Source organism: Mesoplodon bidens (genome assembly GCF_964165515.1).
Source record: "Mesoplodon bidens genome assembly, chromosome: 10".
Classification (NCBI taxonomy): domain Eukaryota; kingdom Metazoa; phylum Chordata; class Mammalia; order Artiodactyla; family Ziphiidae; genus Mesoplodon; species Mesoplodon bidens.
The window spans coordinates 85,090,985-85,106,180 of NC_138172.1; the positions used below are offsets into that span (position 1 = coordinate 85,090,985).

At 38.7% G+C, this 15,196-nt stretch overlaps 1 protein-coding gene across 1 annotated transcript in view; it reads left to right on the plus strand.

Annotated features, from left to right (window-relative positions):
• SLC17A3 (solute carrier family 17 member 3) overlaps positions 1-15,196 on the plus strand; it is a 36,955-nt gene that overhangs the window by 16,237 nt on the left and 5,522 nt on the right. The window contains 6 exon segments of the mRNA XM_081245200.1: positions 1,435-6,815; positions 10,815-11,032; positions 11,236-11,469; positions 11,551-11,607; positions 11,611-11,638; positions 14,525-14,611. Coding sequence (XP_081101326.1) covers positions 6,596-6,815; positions 10,815-11,032; positions 11,236-11,469; positions 11,551-11,607; positions 11,611-11,638; positions 14,525-14,611 — 844 coding nt within the window. The 5' untranslated portion in view covers positions 1,435-6,595.

The following is a 15,196-nucleotide window of genomic DNA, read 5'->3' on the forward strand; positions in this document are numbered from 1 at the left end:
AGAAAATGACTCAGGGAAAAGTCTTTTACACAGGAAGGTGAAATTTTCATCCTTTCTATATAATGGACTTAGATTATCCATGCTTAAATTCCCAAAGTGCAGATGGAACAAATCGGTTTTTCTTTTCTCTTCTTATCTCATAATGAATATAATAAAACTTACTTGGAAGAATTGTGAGGAGGACATATAATAAATGCTTGAAAAATAGTAGCTTGGAGGACTTCCCTGGTGGTGCAGTAGTTAAGAACCCACCTGCCAATGCAGGGGACACGGGCTTGATCCCTGGTTTAAGAAGAACCCACATGCCACGGAGCAACTAAGCCCGCGGGCCACAACTACTGAACCCATGTGCCACAACTACTGAAGCCCGTGTGCCTAGAGCCCGTGCTCTGCAACAAGAGAAACCACCACAATGAGAGGCCCAAGCACCACAATGAAGAGTAGCCCCTGCTCGCCACAACTAGAGAAAGCCCACACACAGCAATGAAGACCCAACGCAGCCAAAAAAGAAAAGAAAAATAGTAGCTTGGACTCCCCATGACCCAGGCACCTCATTCAGAATCCCTGATCTCAGTAATAGACTTTGCCAGGGTCCCACTCCTCCACCAGAATGCTGGGAGGTGATTTACTCTCCCATGATATAGTCCAAATAGGTATAAAGAGTCAAACTCAAAATCAAAAGGAGATCTCCTCAGGGGCCACAAACTAAGAACTAAGAAGGAACTTAAAATCAAAGTGATGAGCCGGAGCTTAAGCCAGGAGAGCTCAAAGAAATGCAGAAGGAGGTTTAATTCTCCATGGCTGGAGACTGACTCTCATGCTCACATAGGGAAAGGTGTCTGGGTTGCAAGCGCAGAGAATGCAGGGAGCTGGAAATGAACTATCTACGTAAAGCTGGGGATCTGAAGGCATGGCTTCATCTCTGAGACAAAGACAAGCAGAACCATATGCAAACTTGGAAAGCAGTGAGGATATTTTCAACTGCATAGGCACGTAGTTAAAAAGAAGTCAACATAAACTGAGAGAGGTTGGCTTCCACTGTACCCATGTGGGTGTTCCAAATGCATGTTGCTTATTCTCCAAAGTGAGTTATAGTGTGGCCCATACTGCATGATAGCATGTACACAAATTTAGAAATGACACAAAGCATTATTTTATATAGTTTGTGAACATACCTATAGATAGTAAAAATAGAAAAATGTGGAGAAACCTCACTAAATTTATGTGAGACATATTATTGTTTGTGTGTGTGTGTGTAAAAGAGAAAGGATCAGGGAAAGCAAAAGAATGAAGTTCAACTTTATCTGTTATAGTTCAGTATTTCAAAGAAAAAATTAATATTTCAAAGAGAAAAAACAAAAACAACAAAGAAGGGAAAAAAGTACTAAACTGCATTTAATTATAATATTCTCTTTCTTTTTTTAACCTTTTCAGAAGAGAACTAAAATCATCGAAGACACAGTAAAGCAAAGTAAAAACCACACGCAAATGTCTGAACTAGAGAATGCATCTGAGGTTTTGAGGAGATACACCTGAGGAGAAAGGCTGAGAATCACAAGTTGGCAGAGAAGCAGGCAGAGCTGCAGAGGGGGCTCAGATACCGAGTACTCAAGGCACACTTTTCTGAAAATTTCCCCAAAGGCCACTTGGCAAGAAGCCTTCTCATTCAACTTCTAGTTTGATGAATCTCATTAATGATTACCGAGTCAAGCCCCAGGTGGCAAAGCATCTTCAGCTGCCTGCTGGCAAAGCTGTGGAGGGAGAGAGCGTGGAGGAAGAGCAGGTTCTAAGTCGAAGTCCTTCCTCAGACACTAAGTAAGTCACTTACCTTGGTGTTGCTACGAAAGCTCTCGAAGGGTCCTTTCTGTGTAACAATTGGCAATTTTTGTATACCCCCCAAGTCGTAGGTTTTCTCATATTGAGTTTTTTTTTTAAGTGAATGAAGATGTAAAAGCCTTATCGCCGTAACAAGGCAGAGAGAAGAGAGGTAGAAGCAGGAAGCTGAAGTATCGTGCCCAATCAGCCATAAGCTTTGAGAAAATGCCAACTGTGGAAGATATTTCCAAGAAATAGGGGCTCTAGTGAAATGTTTAAAGGCTGAGTTTTGGGAGTTTAATTTTGGGGCTTGTGAGCAAACATCAATTATTTCATTTGCCAATGGGATGAGCTGGCTGAAAAAGGTCAGTAATAGCTCCATCTGGGGTTGATGTAAACTGCCTGGGTTAGTAGTTAAGTAGCTATCATAATTTCTGTTGTAGCAACAGCTGGTGGGAGAAGAGCTGCAGAGTGGTTGTGAAGGAACACTTCAGATATGAAAGCCTTGGCAATCACAGCGCCATCTCTTACATGAAGGTTCATTGCCCCCGCGAGGGTTGTGCAGGGCTTTTCTCCTGGGCAGATTCACAGCAGCAACAGGACTATTGCCAGTGTCCTGAGGGACTCCATCCTTTTGTAATCAAGTTCATTGCCTTAGTTTCCCACCCAGATCAATTAGGGTCCAGGGCTTTGACACAAGACAGGGCTGGGGATGACTCTAGTCTAAGACAGCATCTGGAAGAATGCTGAGTCGGAACCAGTGAGATGGTGTAAAATTTAACCAAACTAAAATGGCTGAGGATAGAAGAAGAAATGTCGAGATGAGGCAATGGAACAGTCACCAGGGCCATCAGAAAATGGTAGGTGGGCTGAAGACAGTTGGAAGGAGGTGATCAGGGAGAGTCCTCAAGGCAGAGATGTAGAAGTTACAACTTTCTGATGACACTTGTGCCCTCACAGATGTATAGGGAGGGTACTATTGGTTGCACACCCCCAGCCTTTAAACTCAGTGGTCTCTGCAGGAAGGTAAACCTTAGTATAATTCCTTGTGAACACTGTTTCGAACCAGAAACATCTCAGGATGCCATATAATCTCTGACTCAGGCAACCAGCAGCGTTTTCTGGACCAATAATGGAAAATAAGGTAGCTGTTAAAAAATATGTGTGCGTGTGTGTGTGTATACACACACATATACAAAACATATATAATATATATATATGTGTAGTTTCTTTTGTATAGTCCTATGTCTTGGAGGCTAGCGGGAGTGGAATTGTATTACCCTTGCAACCTCACTGCCAGGGCATCCAGCCAGAAAACTTTCTTGAGGTCACCAACCTTCCCTGGAATTCAGATGTTCCCTTGGCAGCCACTTGCTCTCAGAACCTTCCCTTATGTGGATCCCTGTTTGTTGCCTATACTCAACCACCTGTTTAGCTGTGTGAGTGAATGCTTGTAAAATCTCCTGGGAGAATGATCTCTGTGTATTGAATATATGGTCACATCTGCTGGGACTGGGCACTCAGGTTTCCGAGACAAGGCATGCCTGGTTGTCTAGAACAGAGATTAATAGAAAAATGGAAGTAATCTGACATTCAGAATGTTCCAGTTCAAACAGTCCCACAGCAGGGGGATGGTAAGGTCTCACAGCCACAGAGTTACATTGACTGACATCATAACAGAACATGGAAGTGAGAATAAATATCACTTATGGGAAAAGGTGTTAATAAAAACAACATATTACTGTTCAGCATTGCCAGGTTGTGCAAGACAATGCAGGTGGCCACATCTTTGTCTTTAGTAAAGTATCTTCCAAGCAATCTTTGCAATTAAAATCAGGACAATTTCCCTAGATACAAAAGGCCTATTTTTTTCAATTGAAGTATACTTGATTTACAATGTTGTGTTAGTTTCACATTTAAAAGGCCTATTTTTGAAATGTTCTGGCCACACCAGGGAATTAGAATGCCCAGTGCCAAGATTTGAAGAGACACCTCTCCAAAGAAGATATATTGATAACAAATAAACACATGGAAAGATGCTCAACCTCATTAGAGAAATGCAAATTAAAACCATGATGAGATATTACTATGCATCCTTTAGAATGTCTAAAACTAAAAAGACTGACCACATCAAATTGTTGAGTATGTAGAGGGTCTGGAATTCTCTCATACACTGTTAGAGTGTAAAATGGTACAACCACTTTGGAAAACAATTCAGCATTTTCTCAAAAAGTTAAACATATACTTACCATATGGTATTTATCCACTCATAGGTACCACTCATAAGTATTTATCTAAGAGAAATGAAAGCACATGTCTAAACAAAGACCTGTACATGAATGTTCACAGCATCTTTATTTGTAATGGACATGAATGGCAAACAATGCAATTTTCATCAAAAGATGAATGGATAAACAAATTGTGGTATAACCGTACAATGAAATATTACTCAGCAATAAAAAGAAATGAAGTATTAATGTACACAACATAGATGAACTTCAAAATAATTATGCTGAGTGAAATAAGCCAGGAAAAAAGTGAGGACATACTATATGATTCCATTTCTATCAAATTGCTAGAAAATGCAAGCTAATCTATGGCACAGAAAGCAGATCTTTTGTTTCCAGGGGTAGAAGAGCAGGATGAATGGGAAGGAGCTGGGAAATGCTGCTGAGAAGGATTACAAAAGGACGGGATGAAACTTACAGAGGGTAATGTATAAGTTACTATTTTGATTGCATTGATTGTCTCATGGGTATACATTCTTCAAAACTTATGGAACTGTACACTTTAAATAAGCATAGTTCATTGTCAGTTATACCTCAATGAAGCTGTTTAAGAAAAACAATGAATAAAAATAGAGACGAGACATCCAAAGCCCACACTCTGAACTTGACCTGCACCCAAGTAGGATAATTATAACATGAAAAGAAAATAGAATTACATTGAAATGGAATCGTTTTAAAACCATGATTCCATAATAACTCTCTAAAAAGAAGGTATTAATGTAAGAAATGCTCATATAATGGTTATAACACAAAGAAGGATAGCATTATTAGGGCTATTTTAAAAGTAAAATTTCAATATGTAGAGGGGAATAGACAGAAGCGTGCCCCATTGTTTAAAGTACATATGTCTTCCTACAAAGTTCGTTTATACAAAGAATGGTTGGATTTGGGTAAGGAGGGCAAGCAGTTGAGGGAAAGTGGGATCAGGAATAGGAAAGACCAAACAACCCTGGTAACCCCACACTCTCACAAAGTGAGAAAGAGAAGCAACACTGCTGGCCGTGTGCCACCAGAGAGGGTCTAACTTTATATCCTAAGGGGGCAGCCTATGGCACGTGCAGTCATGAAACTTTTACTGCACTAATGAAACTTTTAATTTTTATAAATGCTAAGAAGCCATGCCTTAGTTTGCAACACTGGTTTTAGACCAGGTCTAGTTAAGTGCCAGTGTTTAAATGTTTAAGAGGATATTATTTATTGAACCAACAACTTTGATTTATTAGTGGCATAAATAGTTATATGTTTGAAACTTTTCCTTTAAGAGGTTTAACATTTAATAAATTGAGCACTAAACATAGCACAAATATTGTAATTCTACACACAGTACCATACAAAAATCCCCTTGGGTATTAAAAATCTTAATATTGTATGTAGGAAAGATGTTTTACTTCTCTTATAAGCAGAAAGGTCAAGATCTCTGTGTTAGTTTTTTTCTATAACACTGTAGACATATCATCAACTTGTAGCCAAAAATGATCAGGATTGGAATTGTATCATCTTGCATATATACACAATGGCATATTATTCAGCTATGAGAAAAAAGGATATCCTGCCTTTTGCAACAGCATGGATAGATACTGAGCACATTATGCTGAATCCGATAAGCCAGACAGAGACAGACAAATACAGTATGATATTACTTATACGTGGAATCTTTAAAATCAAACATGTAAAAAAACCACAGAGCGTAAAACAGTGGTTACCAGGGGATGGAGGGTAGGGAGTAACATTGATGGTATTTAAGGGTACAAATTTGTACTAAGTACTAAAATAGCCATAGAGATTTAATGTACAGTTTATTGAACATAGGCAATAATATTGTACTAAGTATATAATGTGATAAATATCATCACAACGGCAACCATTTTACAATATATAAATGTATCAAAGTAACACGAGATGTACACCTTAAATTTACACATTACATGTCAAATTTATCCAATTAAAACTTGTATCATCTCATACAAATTTGGTCTCCAATTATTGATGACACATGTTAGCGACACTCACAATGGGTCAAACGGGGAAGCAGTGTGGGAGTCATCAGGGGTACCAGAAGCCAGGTTCTCAGGTACAGTAGAGGATGTCAGAAGGACACAGCTCCTAGGTGACCCACATCTGTAGTAGCTCCAACAACGATGGCAATAAAGAACATAGCAACCACTTGCTGAGTGCCAGGCACGTGCAGTCTATTGAATCCTTACAGATCCTTGATGAAGGTGCTGCTGCCGCGCTGTTGTTGTCATTGTTCTTATTAACAGCAGGTGGGAAACTGAAACACACAAATTTGTTCCTGGTAGCACTCAGCACATTAGGTAAATCACAAGCCTGGATTTGAACTTAGAAATGCTTAGCTCCAAATCCAGCGTTCTTAAATTGGCACACAGTGAGTACTCCAGATCCCAAATAATAAACAGTTCCACGCCTTAGGCACAGTACACCTGTTGTATTGAGCCAAGAGTAGGTAATGATCCTCCTTATACCCCATCCAGATGGAATGTCCCAGCTTCTGTTTGCCTGTTACCCACTTTTTAAATGTTTCAAAGAAGTCTCATTTCTCGTGGCTGACACCTTGGATAACATATCACCCTGTAGGTGAAAAACAGTCATCAGGAGAGAAGAACGCAATGGCCACCATGACAGAATTGAGTCCCACGGCAGGGAAGTACTCCCAAGATGTACAAGGGGATGAGAAGCTCAGTCCTGGGAAAGGTAAACTCAACCTTGACTATGTGGTTTTAGGATTTTAGGGTGGATTTTTACAATATCGTAATACAAAGAAATGAATTCATGTCTTTTAAGGTGTTTAATTGTTTTAAAAATCAAGTACTATTAATGTACAATTCTAAAAAAGTATTTTATTTTTGATGATTACCTCCTAATCTTAGTCCATATGCACTTGCGTTCTTGAAAATGCTACCAAATCATCTACACATAGTATTGTGTATTCTGCTTGTTATTGCATGTAATATTGTAAGCATAATTGTATTGCTTAATTAAGTAAAGTATAAAAAATTATATACAGAAACCTCAAAAAATCAAGATATGAAAAAAGATGTTACTAAGCTTAATGTAACCACTGTAATTTGTTTTTATTGCCTTCCTTTACATGTATATTTTATATAGTTCTGTGCTGTATGTATTATGTTGTATGTTTTGGACCACACATACTTTTCAATTTGCTTTATTATACAATCATTATTCTTAAAGGATACATATTATTATTCCAATATATCCAATAGATAAAATATTATTTTTCTGAAAAATCCCTGTGGTTGGATATTTAAGTTGTGGAGTTTTGGGAGGTTTTGCTTACCTATCATACAGATAGATTAATTGATAGATATAGTTATATAGATATAACATTGTATATGTTATATATAACATATCTATCTATCTATATATATATATCTCTCATGATATCCTGTAACATAACACTTGTCTACAGTTGGAATTATTACTTCCTCAGGGCTTTTTCCTAAGAAAAATAAAAATTTTAAGCAATGGTTATAAATACTTCATTTCCATTGACCACTATAGAGACCTTAGTTTTTAATCTGAAAAAAAGTGTGGCCACATAGAGAATTTTGAGCAGAAAATGGCATAATCAAATTTATGGTATGACTAGAGCACTCCAAATGCTGTAATGAGAGTAGGCTGGAAGCAGGAAGTCAAGTTGAAGGCTACTGCAAAAATCTAGGCAAGAGATGTTGGTAGCTAGAACCACATGGAAGAGGCTTTAAACAAAAAGATAGCAGTGGCCCTGGTGAGAAGTGGTTGAATTCTACATACATTTTGAATGTAAAGAAAGCAGTATGTTCTAGATAGATTGGATGTAGGCTGTGAAAGAAAGAAATCAAGGATAAATTGCAAAGTGTTCGGAAGAATGGAATTTCTATCACCTGAGTTGGGAAGGAATTTGGGTGGAGCAAGATTGGGACGGGGAACTTAGGAGTTTAGTTTTGGATCTACTAAGTTTGATTTGTTGATTAGTTGATCAATTGATTTTTAGTAGAGCAAAAAATGATGCATCTTAAATCAATGACAACTTCAATTTGACAAAAGGCAGTATTATTGTATTATATATTGAGTTTTTAAATTTTAAGACATGAGATGTTGTACCAACATTATTTTTCATATATTTTAAATAGACACGGGAAACAAATAACTTTCAAGGACACATGTAGTAGCCTGTAGGGAACGCTTAATATGCAGCAAGCACCAGACTAAGCCTTTTAAATACAGCCTCTAGTGGATCTTTCAGCAATCTCATGAGGCATGTATTCACCCCACCCATCTGTGAGCCATTAGTCTCCTGGTTTGCTGATACTCGCTTTCTGTAGCCTTTGGCCTCTAAGATCCCAAAGCAAGTTGGGGAGATCAGAAGCCAAAGAACTGATAAATTATTAGTTGATTTGATTGACATAGGAAGTCATCACCCAGCTCCAAAAAAGAAAGGAAAACCTTTACAAAGATATTATTTTTTAGCTCCTTGCTCTAATTACAGTACACTTACCAGTTTCTTCCAAATTCTTCCTTCCCCACTGCATTCACTGCAAAGATTTGTGTTCTACTTAAGGAGAAGAGAGTATGGTCTTGAGGGAAAGGCTCTTTTGTAAACCTCAAGGCACCTCTTTTCTTGAAGTTTTGAAGACTTCTTGATGATGCATGGTGTTGTTCTCCTCTCCTACACCATACAGCCATACAAACCCCATAGATGAGTGCACTTGGATTGTGGCAAAGGTATTCTCATGGAATCATCTGGGACGAAATAAAAGCCACCGTACACATGCAGTGCAGTGGTTAAGAGCATAGACACTTGAGCTATACTATTAGCTGACCTCTCTGCACCTGAAAAATTGGAATAGTAGTAGTAGCTGCTTCATAGGATTATTGTGAGGACTAAATGAGTTAATACTCAGTCATCATGTTACATAACCTATCAGAAATATCTGACATACCTACTGACTCCCTCCTCCCTGTAGCCCTTTTCCCCTTGGCTTCCAGGACACCACACTTTCCTGGTTTTATTCCTACCCCACTGATCATTCCTTTTCAGTTTCCATTGACAGTTTCTTCCCATGTATCCAACCTCTAAGCATTGGAAAACTGTAGAGTCAGTCCTTGGTTTTCTTCCCTATTTATTCTCATTTCCTAAATACCATGGCTTCAAGTATCATCTTGAAGGTTATTAACTCCCAATGTTTTACCTCAGCCTCTACCTCTATTCTAAACTCTAGAGTTTTATATGCAACAACATTCTCAACATCTCTTGGGTGCTTAAAAGGCATCTTTGTCTTAACTGTCCAATAATAAGCTCTTTATCACCCCACTGCCCACAAACCTGCTTTCTCTGCAGAACTCTCTTCCTCATTGAACATCAACTCCATTCTTCCAGCTGTTTAGAACAAGAACCTCTCTAATGCCCTTCCCTCACCCATTTGTAAAATTGAAAACAAGATTCAGTTATTGCCCTATTGCAGTCTATCTGGGATCTTATCACATCTTAGTTCCTCTACTGCTACCACCCTAGTTCACAGTTCTTCACTTCTTTTCTGGATTATTGCAATAGTTTCTTCCAGGCAATAGCCATCTTTCCTGGAAGTACAAAAACAGATTATTTTAATTTTGTGCTCATTTCTTTTTCTGTTATTTTTTCACTTTCACTATATTTTTTCATAGTTTTTCAGTGTCAATTTTTCTCTAATGAGAAAATCTTCCTAGAGGTTTAATTTCAAAGTTTAAATGAAAGTTTGCCCTCATTGACTGAGACATATGAGAAGAATAATAAATCTATACCAATGAACAACTCCTTCAATGTTTAAAATGTACATTATATATGTATATAATATAGTACATAAAATATAAATTATATAATTTAAATATGTATACTACACATATTTCACTTATATGTATATATTTACTTTTCATATATATATTCTATATATCCATATCTATATATATTTAAATATGAGTAATTTTATCAACCATAGAATACAGTAACCTAGGAATGGGAGAGACAAAATTGCAGGAAGAACAGAGCACCCCAGAGCAAGTCAGGGTCTATAAAGCTGTGGTATAAAACACCCTTTGACTCAACTCAGTCATTTTCTGCTTTTGTAATCTTTCTTTCCCAAAGCCGATAGAAGTGCCATTTAAATTGTCAGGTGAGGGGCTTCCCTGGTGGCGCAGTGGTTGAGCGTCCGCCTGCCGATGCCGGACACATGGGTTCGAGCCCTGGTCTGGGAAGATCCCACATGCCACGGAGCAGCTGGCCCCGTGAGCCACAATTACTGAGCCTGCGCGTCTGGAGCCTGTGCTCCGCAACAAGAGAGGCCGCGATAGTGAGAGGCCCGCGCACCGCGATGAGGAGTGGCCCCCACTTGCCACAACTAGAGAAAGCCCTCTCACAGAAACGAAGACCCAACCCAACACAGCCATAAATTTAAAAAAAAAAAAAAAAAAAAAAAAGAGATGGTGACACGTACGTGCGCCGAGACAGCGCGAATTGGAGAAAAAAAAAAAAACCTCAATAGGTTACCAGAGTAATTCAAGGTAAACTACAAATAAAGGATAATTGAGACAGAATTTAAAAAAATAAAAAATAAAAATAAATAAATTGTCAGGTGATACCTTTCTGTATAATAACTTGTGAAAAATAAATGATGGTTCAATAAAGAAAGCACTAATATAATGTCATAATATTTCCAGCTCCAAGCTTATGTTCCACTCGCTATGGAATAGCCTTCATCACACATCTCTGCAACTTCATAATAATGGCACAAAATATTATCATGAACATCACCATGGCCATGGTAACCATGGCCAACGGCACAAACCATCAGTCCCAGTTTAACAGCTCCACTGAGGGGCTGCCTGTTGACTCATTTGATGACCCAAATAATTCCCCTAAAAGTCTTCCTGCAGGGGTAAGCAATGCAAGATTTAAGTTGTGTTCTTGTTTTTGCTATTTGTTTGTTTGGATATCTATTTTTTCTAGACTTTATATGTTAAAAAGTTTTAATTGAGGAAATAGTGATTTGAAAGCAAGTGGAAGATCTAAAGAGGCTTCTTAAGTTATGCAACAGCCTTCCTGTAAATGGCTTACCAAAGCATTCTCTGTTTCTTTAAGGCCCCTGTGTATGATTGGAGCCCTCAAATCCAGGGCATCATCTTTAGTTCTATCAACTATGGCATGATCCTGACACTGGCTCCCAGTGGATACCTGGCTGGAAGTGTAGGAACAAAGCGAGTGGTTGGTGCTGCTCTGTTTGGATCCTCATTTCTCGTTCTCTTCACTCCTCTGGCAGCTGACCTTGGACTAGGTTTCCTCATTGCAACTCGAATACTTCAGGGCATGAGACTGGTACCCAGATATTTTGTAAATATGTGCTGGATATGAATTTCTCTATGGGACCACATATCAAGAACTCTATTTTTATTTCAGGGGTTAGGATATGGGGATCAGTTTGCACTCTGGGAAAGATGGAGTCCTCCAAATGAATGAAGCCGACTCTGCAGCATTGCTTTCTCAGGTAAAAACATATAACGGAAATGAGTCCACTACAATCCAACCTTCTTTCACTGAGTTCTTTGACTTTTTTTATTGCAAGGTTCTTTGTCTTCTGCTCAATGTCAATCAAGTATTTATAAACTAGGGGGATGGGTCCTTTGTGGCATGACTTTTAGTTATTTTCCCCAGGTTGTCATTTGTGATTTGACTTTGCTTATAATGCCTTTTGCCATTTTTTAAAAATACATTTTTATGTAGTCAAATTGATAATTCTTTTATTTTATGGTTTCTGGGTTTGAGTCATAGTTAGAAATGTTACAAAAGCATCCAACCATGGCTTTTAATGAATATGTATGGTTTCATTTTTTATATTTAAATTTTTTTTTTTTTTTTTTTGCGGTATGCGGGCCTCTCACTGTTGTGGCCTCTCCCGTTGCGGAGCACAGGCTCCGGTCGCGCAGGCTCAGCGGCCATGGCTCACAGGCCCAGCCGCTCCGCAGCATGTGGGATCCTCCCGGTCTGGGGCACGAACCCATGTCCCCTGCACCGGCAGGCGGACTCTCAACCACTGCGCCACCAGGGAAGCCCTAAATTTTTGACATATTGGAGTTTATACTAGTGCTCAGTGTGAGGCATGAATCCAACTTAATCTTCTTTGGAATTGCTCTCAGTTGTCCTGAGAACTGCTTTCTGATAATGATCTGTCTGCACAGTGTACCTGGAAGGAATATTCTGGAGGAAGAAAGTTTCAGTTACATTGAGTCAAAATGAAAAATGGAAAGAGTAGGGCTAACAAACTGGAAATTGCCTAAGTATGGGTGCTGGGTAAGGAGAGAAGGGTAGGAGAGCCAGGGATTCTTCAAGTCCAGAAAACGAGTCACGTGCACACACATACACACCCTGCCTGACCTTATGCCTCTCTAGAGCCCTTCACAACCCTGGAGGATTAGTCTTTGTCATCAGAGCTCATATCCACTGATAGGGGAATGGAGGCTCCAGTTTGGGCTAAGGAAACTCACTTTGGTTATCACAGCTGACTAAGGGATATCCTCAAATATAAATAAGGATTGGCTGGGCTTCCCTGATGGGGCAGTGGTTGAGAGTCCGCCTGCCGATGCAGGGGACACGGGTTTGTGCCCCAGTCTGGGAAGATCCCACATGCCGTGGAGCGGCTGGGTGTCCAGAGCCTGTGCTCCGCAATGGGAGAGGCCACAGCAGTGAGAGGCCCACGTACTGCAAAAAAAAAAAAAAAAAAAGGATTGGTTTTCCCAAATCCTCAAACATTTGAAGGAAATCAAGAGCATGAAAGAGAGAAACCAAACTCAAAAACTGCAAGAACTAACCCAAATGAAAAAGAAATTAATAAAGGAATTGAAAGAAGATTTTAAATAATTAATAAATAACATCAGAGAGATCCACAGGAATATGTGTAGATGATATTCATTTTAAAAGAACATACTGCTATAAAAAACAGTTGTTGCTGGGACTTCCCTGGTGGCACAGTGGTTAAGAATCCACCTGCCAACGCAGGGGACACGGGTCCAAGCCCTGGTCTGATTTTTTTTTTTAAACTGTGAGATCAGGAAAGCCCTTTTAAGCAAGGGAGTAAGTCTAGAAATCATTACAGAGGAAACTTACAGATCTGACCCCATGAAAACTCACAACTGCTAGATTGCAAAAAACACCATAAACAAAGTTTAAACCGGGAGAATAGAATTGCAGCCAGCATGACAGACAGAGGGTTATTATTCACAACACATAAAGGTTCTATAAATTGAGACAAAGTTAAACAAGTGAAAGAAACAAACAAACAAAAAGATTATGAACAGTTCACAAAAGAAATAAAAATGAAAAAAATGTTCAACTTCACTATAAAAAGAAAAAAATTATATACTGTTTTGCATTCATATTTGGAAAACTATTTAGGAGCTTTGAGGATGTCCAATGTTGTCAAGAGATGAGGAAAACAATCTTTGTTGGCAGTTTAGTTTAGTATGGCCTTTTAGCAGGATACTTCAGCAGTTCTGTCAAAAAATGCACAGTCTTTGGTTTAGCAAGCCTACTTCTGATATTTTACTGTACAGAAATAAATTATGTTTAAGTTCAGAAGTGATAATTAAGTTTATGTTCATAAATAACAACTAGGTAGAATCTACAGTGACATGGAAATATTTACAAGATCAATTGTTAAATAAAAAATAAATGTCACAGGACAATAGGTACATTATGGTCCTGCTTATTTAAAATTAATAACAACTCACATACATATATATAAAAGTTGACAAGTTTATGTTAATGTTCATCTGGAAAATTAAAAAAAACATAATAGTCTAGTTCTGAAGAAGTTGTAAAATTGATATGTGCTTCACTATATATGAGAATACTCGGTAAAGCCATGGAAATTAAAAGTGTTATTAGCACATTAGTAGACAAATCTATCTAACTTTCTGTCTACATATTACATATATGCATTTACCAAGAGATGCATGTATGTACAGATATACATTATGTATGTGTGCAGAGAGGAAAATGTATGCAATTATACATCATATAATAAACTGTAGCTGTTGGTTAACATTCGAGTGGGGATGGATTGGGGGGCATGTGAGGGGAACCTTGGTTCTTTGCAGTAATTTACTTTTACAATAGCATATGTTATATGAATTGTGTAATTAAAAATTAAAATAGCATAAAAGGAAGCATGGTTGTCATCTGCAATGTTACTAGGGAACTGCCAGAAAAATGGGTCCTCAGAAGAGCATATGAACTCAATCACAAGTTTGAAGTTCATATATTCTACTATGCTTATCTCTTTAAGGTGACACTGCTCTGTAACATGTCATCTGTCATCCTGTAGGCATCTATCAGGTGGCAGTCCAGAGCCCCACAGCTTATTCTCTCTTTTCAGGAATGATGCTGGGAAGCTGCATTGCCATCCTCCTGGGTGGCATCATCAGTCAAGCCCTTGGGTGGCCTTTTGTCTTCTATATCTTTGGTAAGCTGCTGTCTCCCCACTCCTAGGTTTTCATATTCAGGGAGATTCTTCTGAGTATCTATCTGTGTGTATTTTTCTGGAGGAAATGAATCGAGACAGAAAGATCCTAGTAAAAGAAAATGTCTTAATATAATAGTAGGGAAGAATTAACTTATACCATCAAAGGATTTGGAAGTCCTCCTGCCTATGATGCTGTTAACCTGCCATGATGCATTATTAACACAAAGTGATTGGGCAAAATCTATTGCCCTAGTAGGCAGTAGGGGACAGACTTGCAGAGTGGTGGTTTGTGAGAGACAGAAGTATCAGAGTTGAGGAGATGGAGGTAAGAGCCCTGAGAAAGTTAGGCAGGTAGAGTTCACAGGAAAGAGTGCCTAACAGGAGACAACTGCACACAGAGAAAACCCTGGCTATCTGCAGAGTCCCCTTGATACTCACCAGAGCACTGATTAGAATACCTGTGTGGAGACATCATCTGAGGCCGGTGGGGGCAGGGGGAGGTGCCAGAAATCATTGGAAAAATTTAAAGAACAGTGTCCAGTACTTATAGAGAATCAGGGATAGTGCCTGTTTCCACAAGACAGA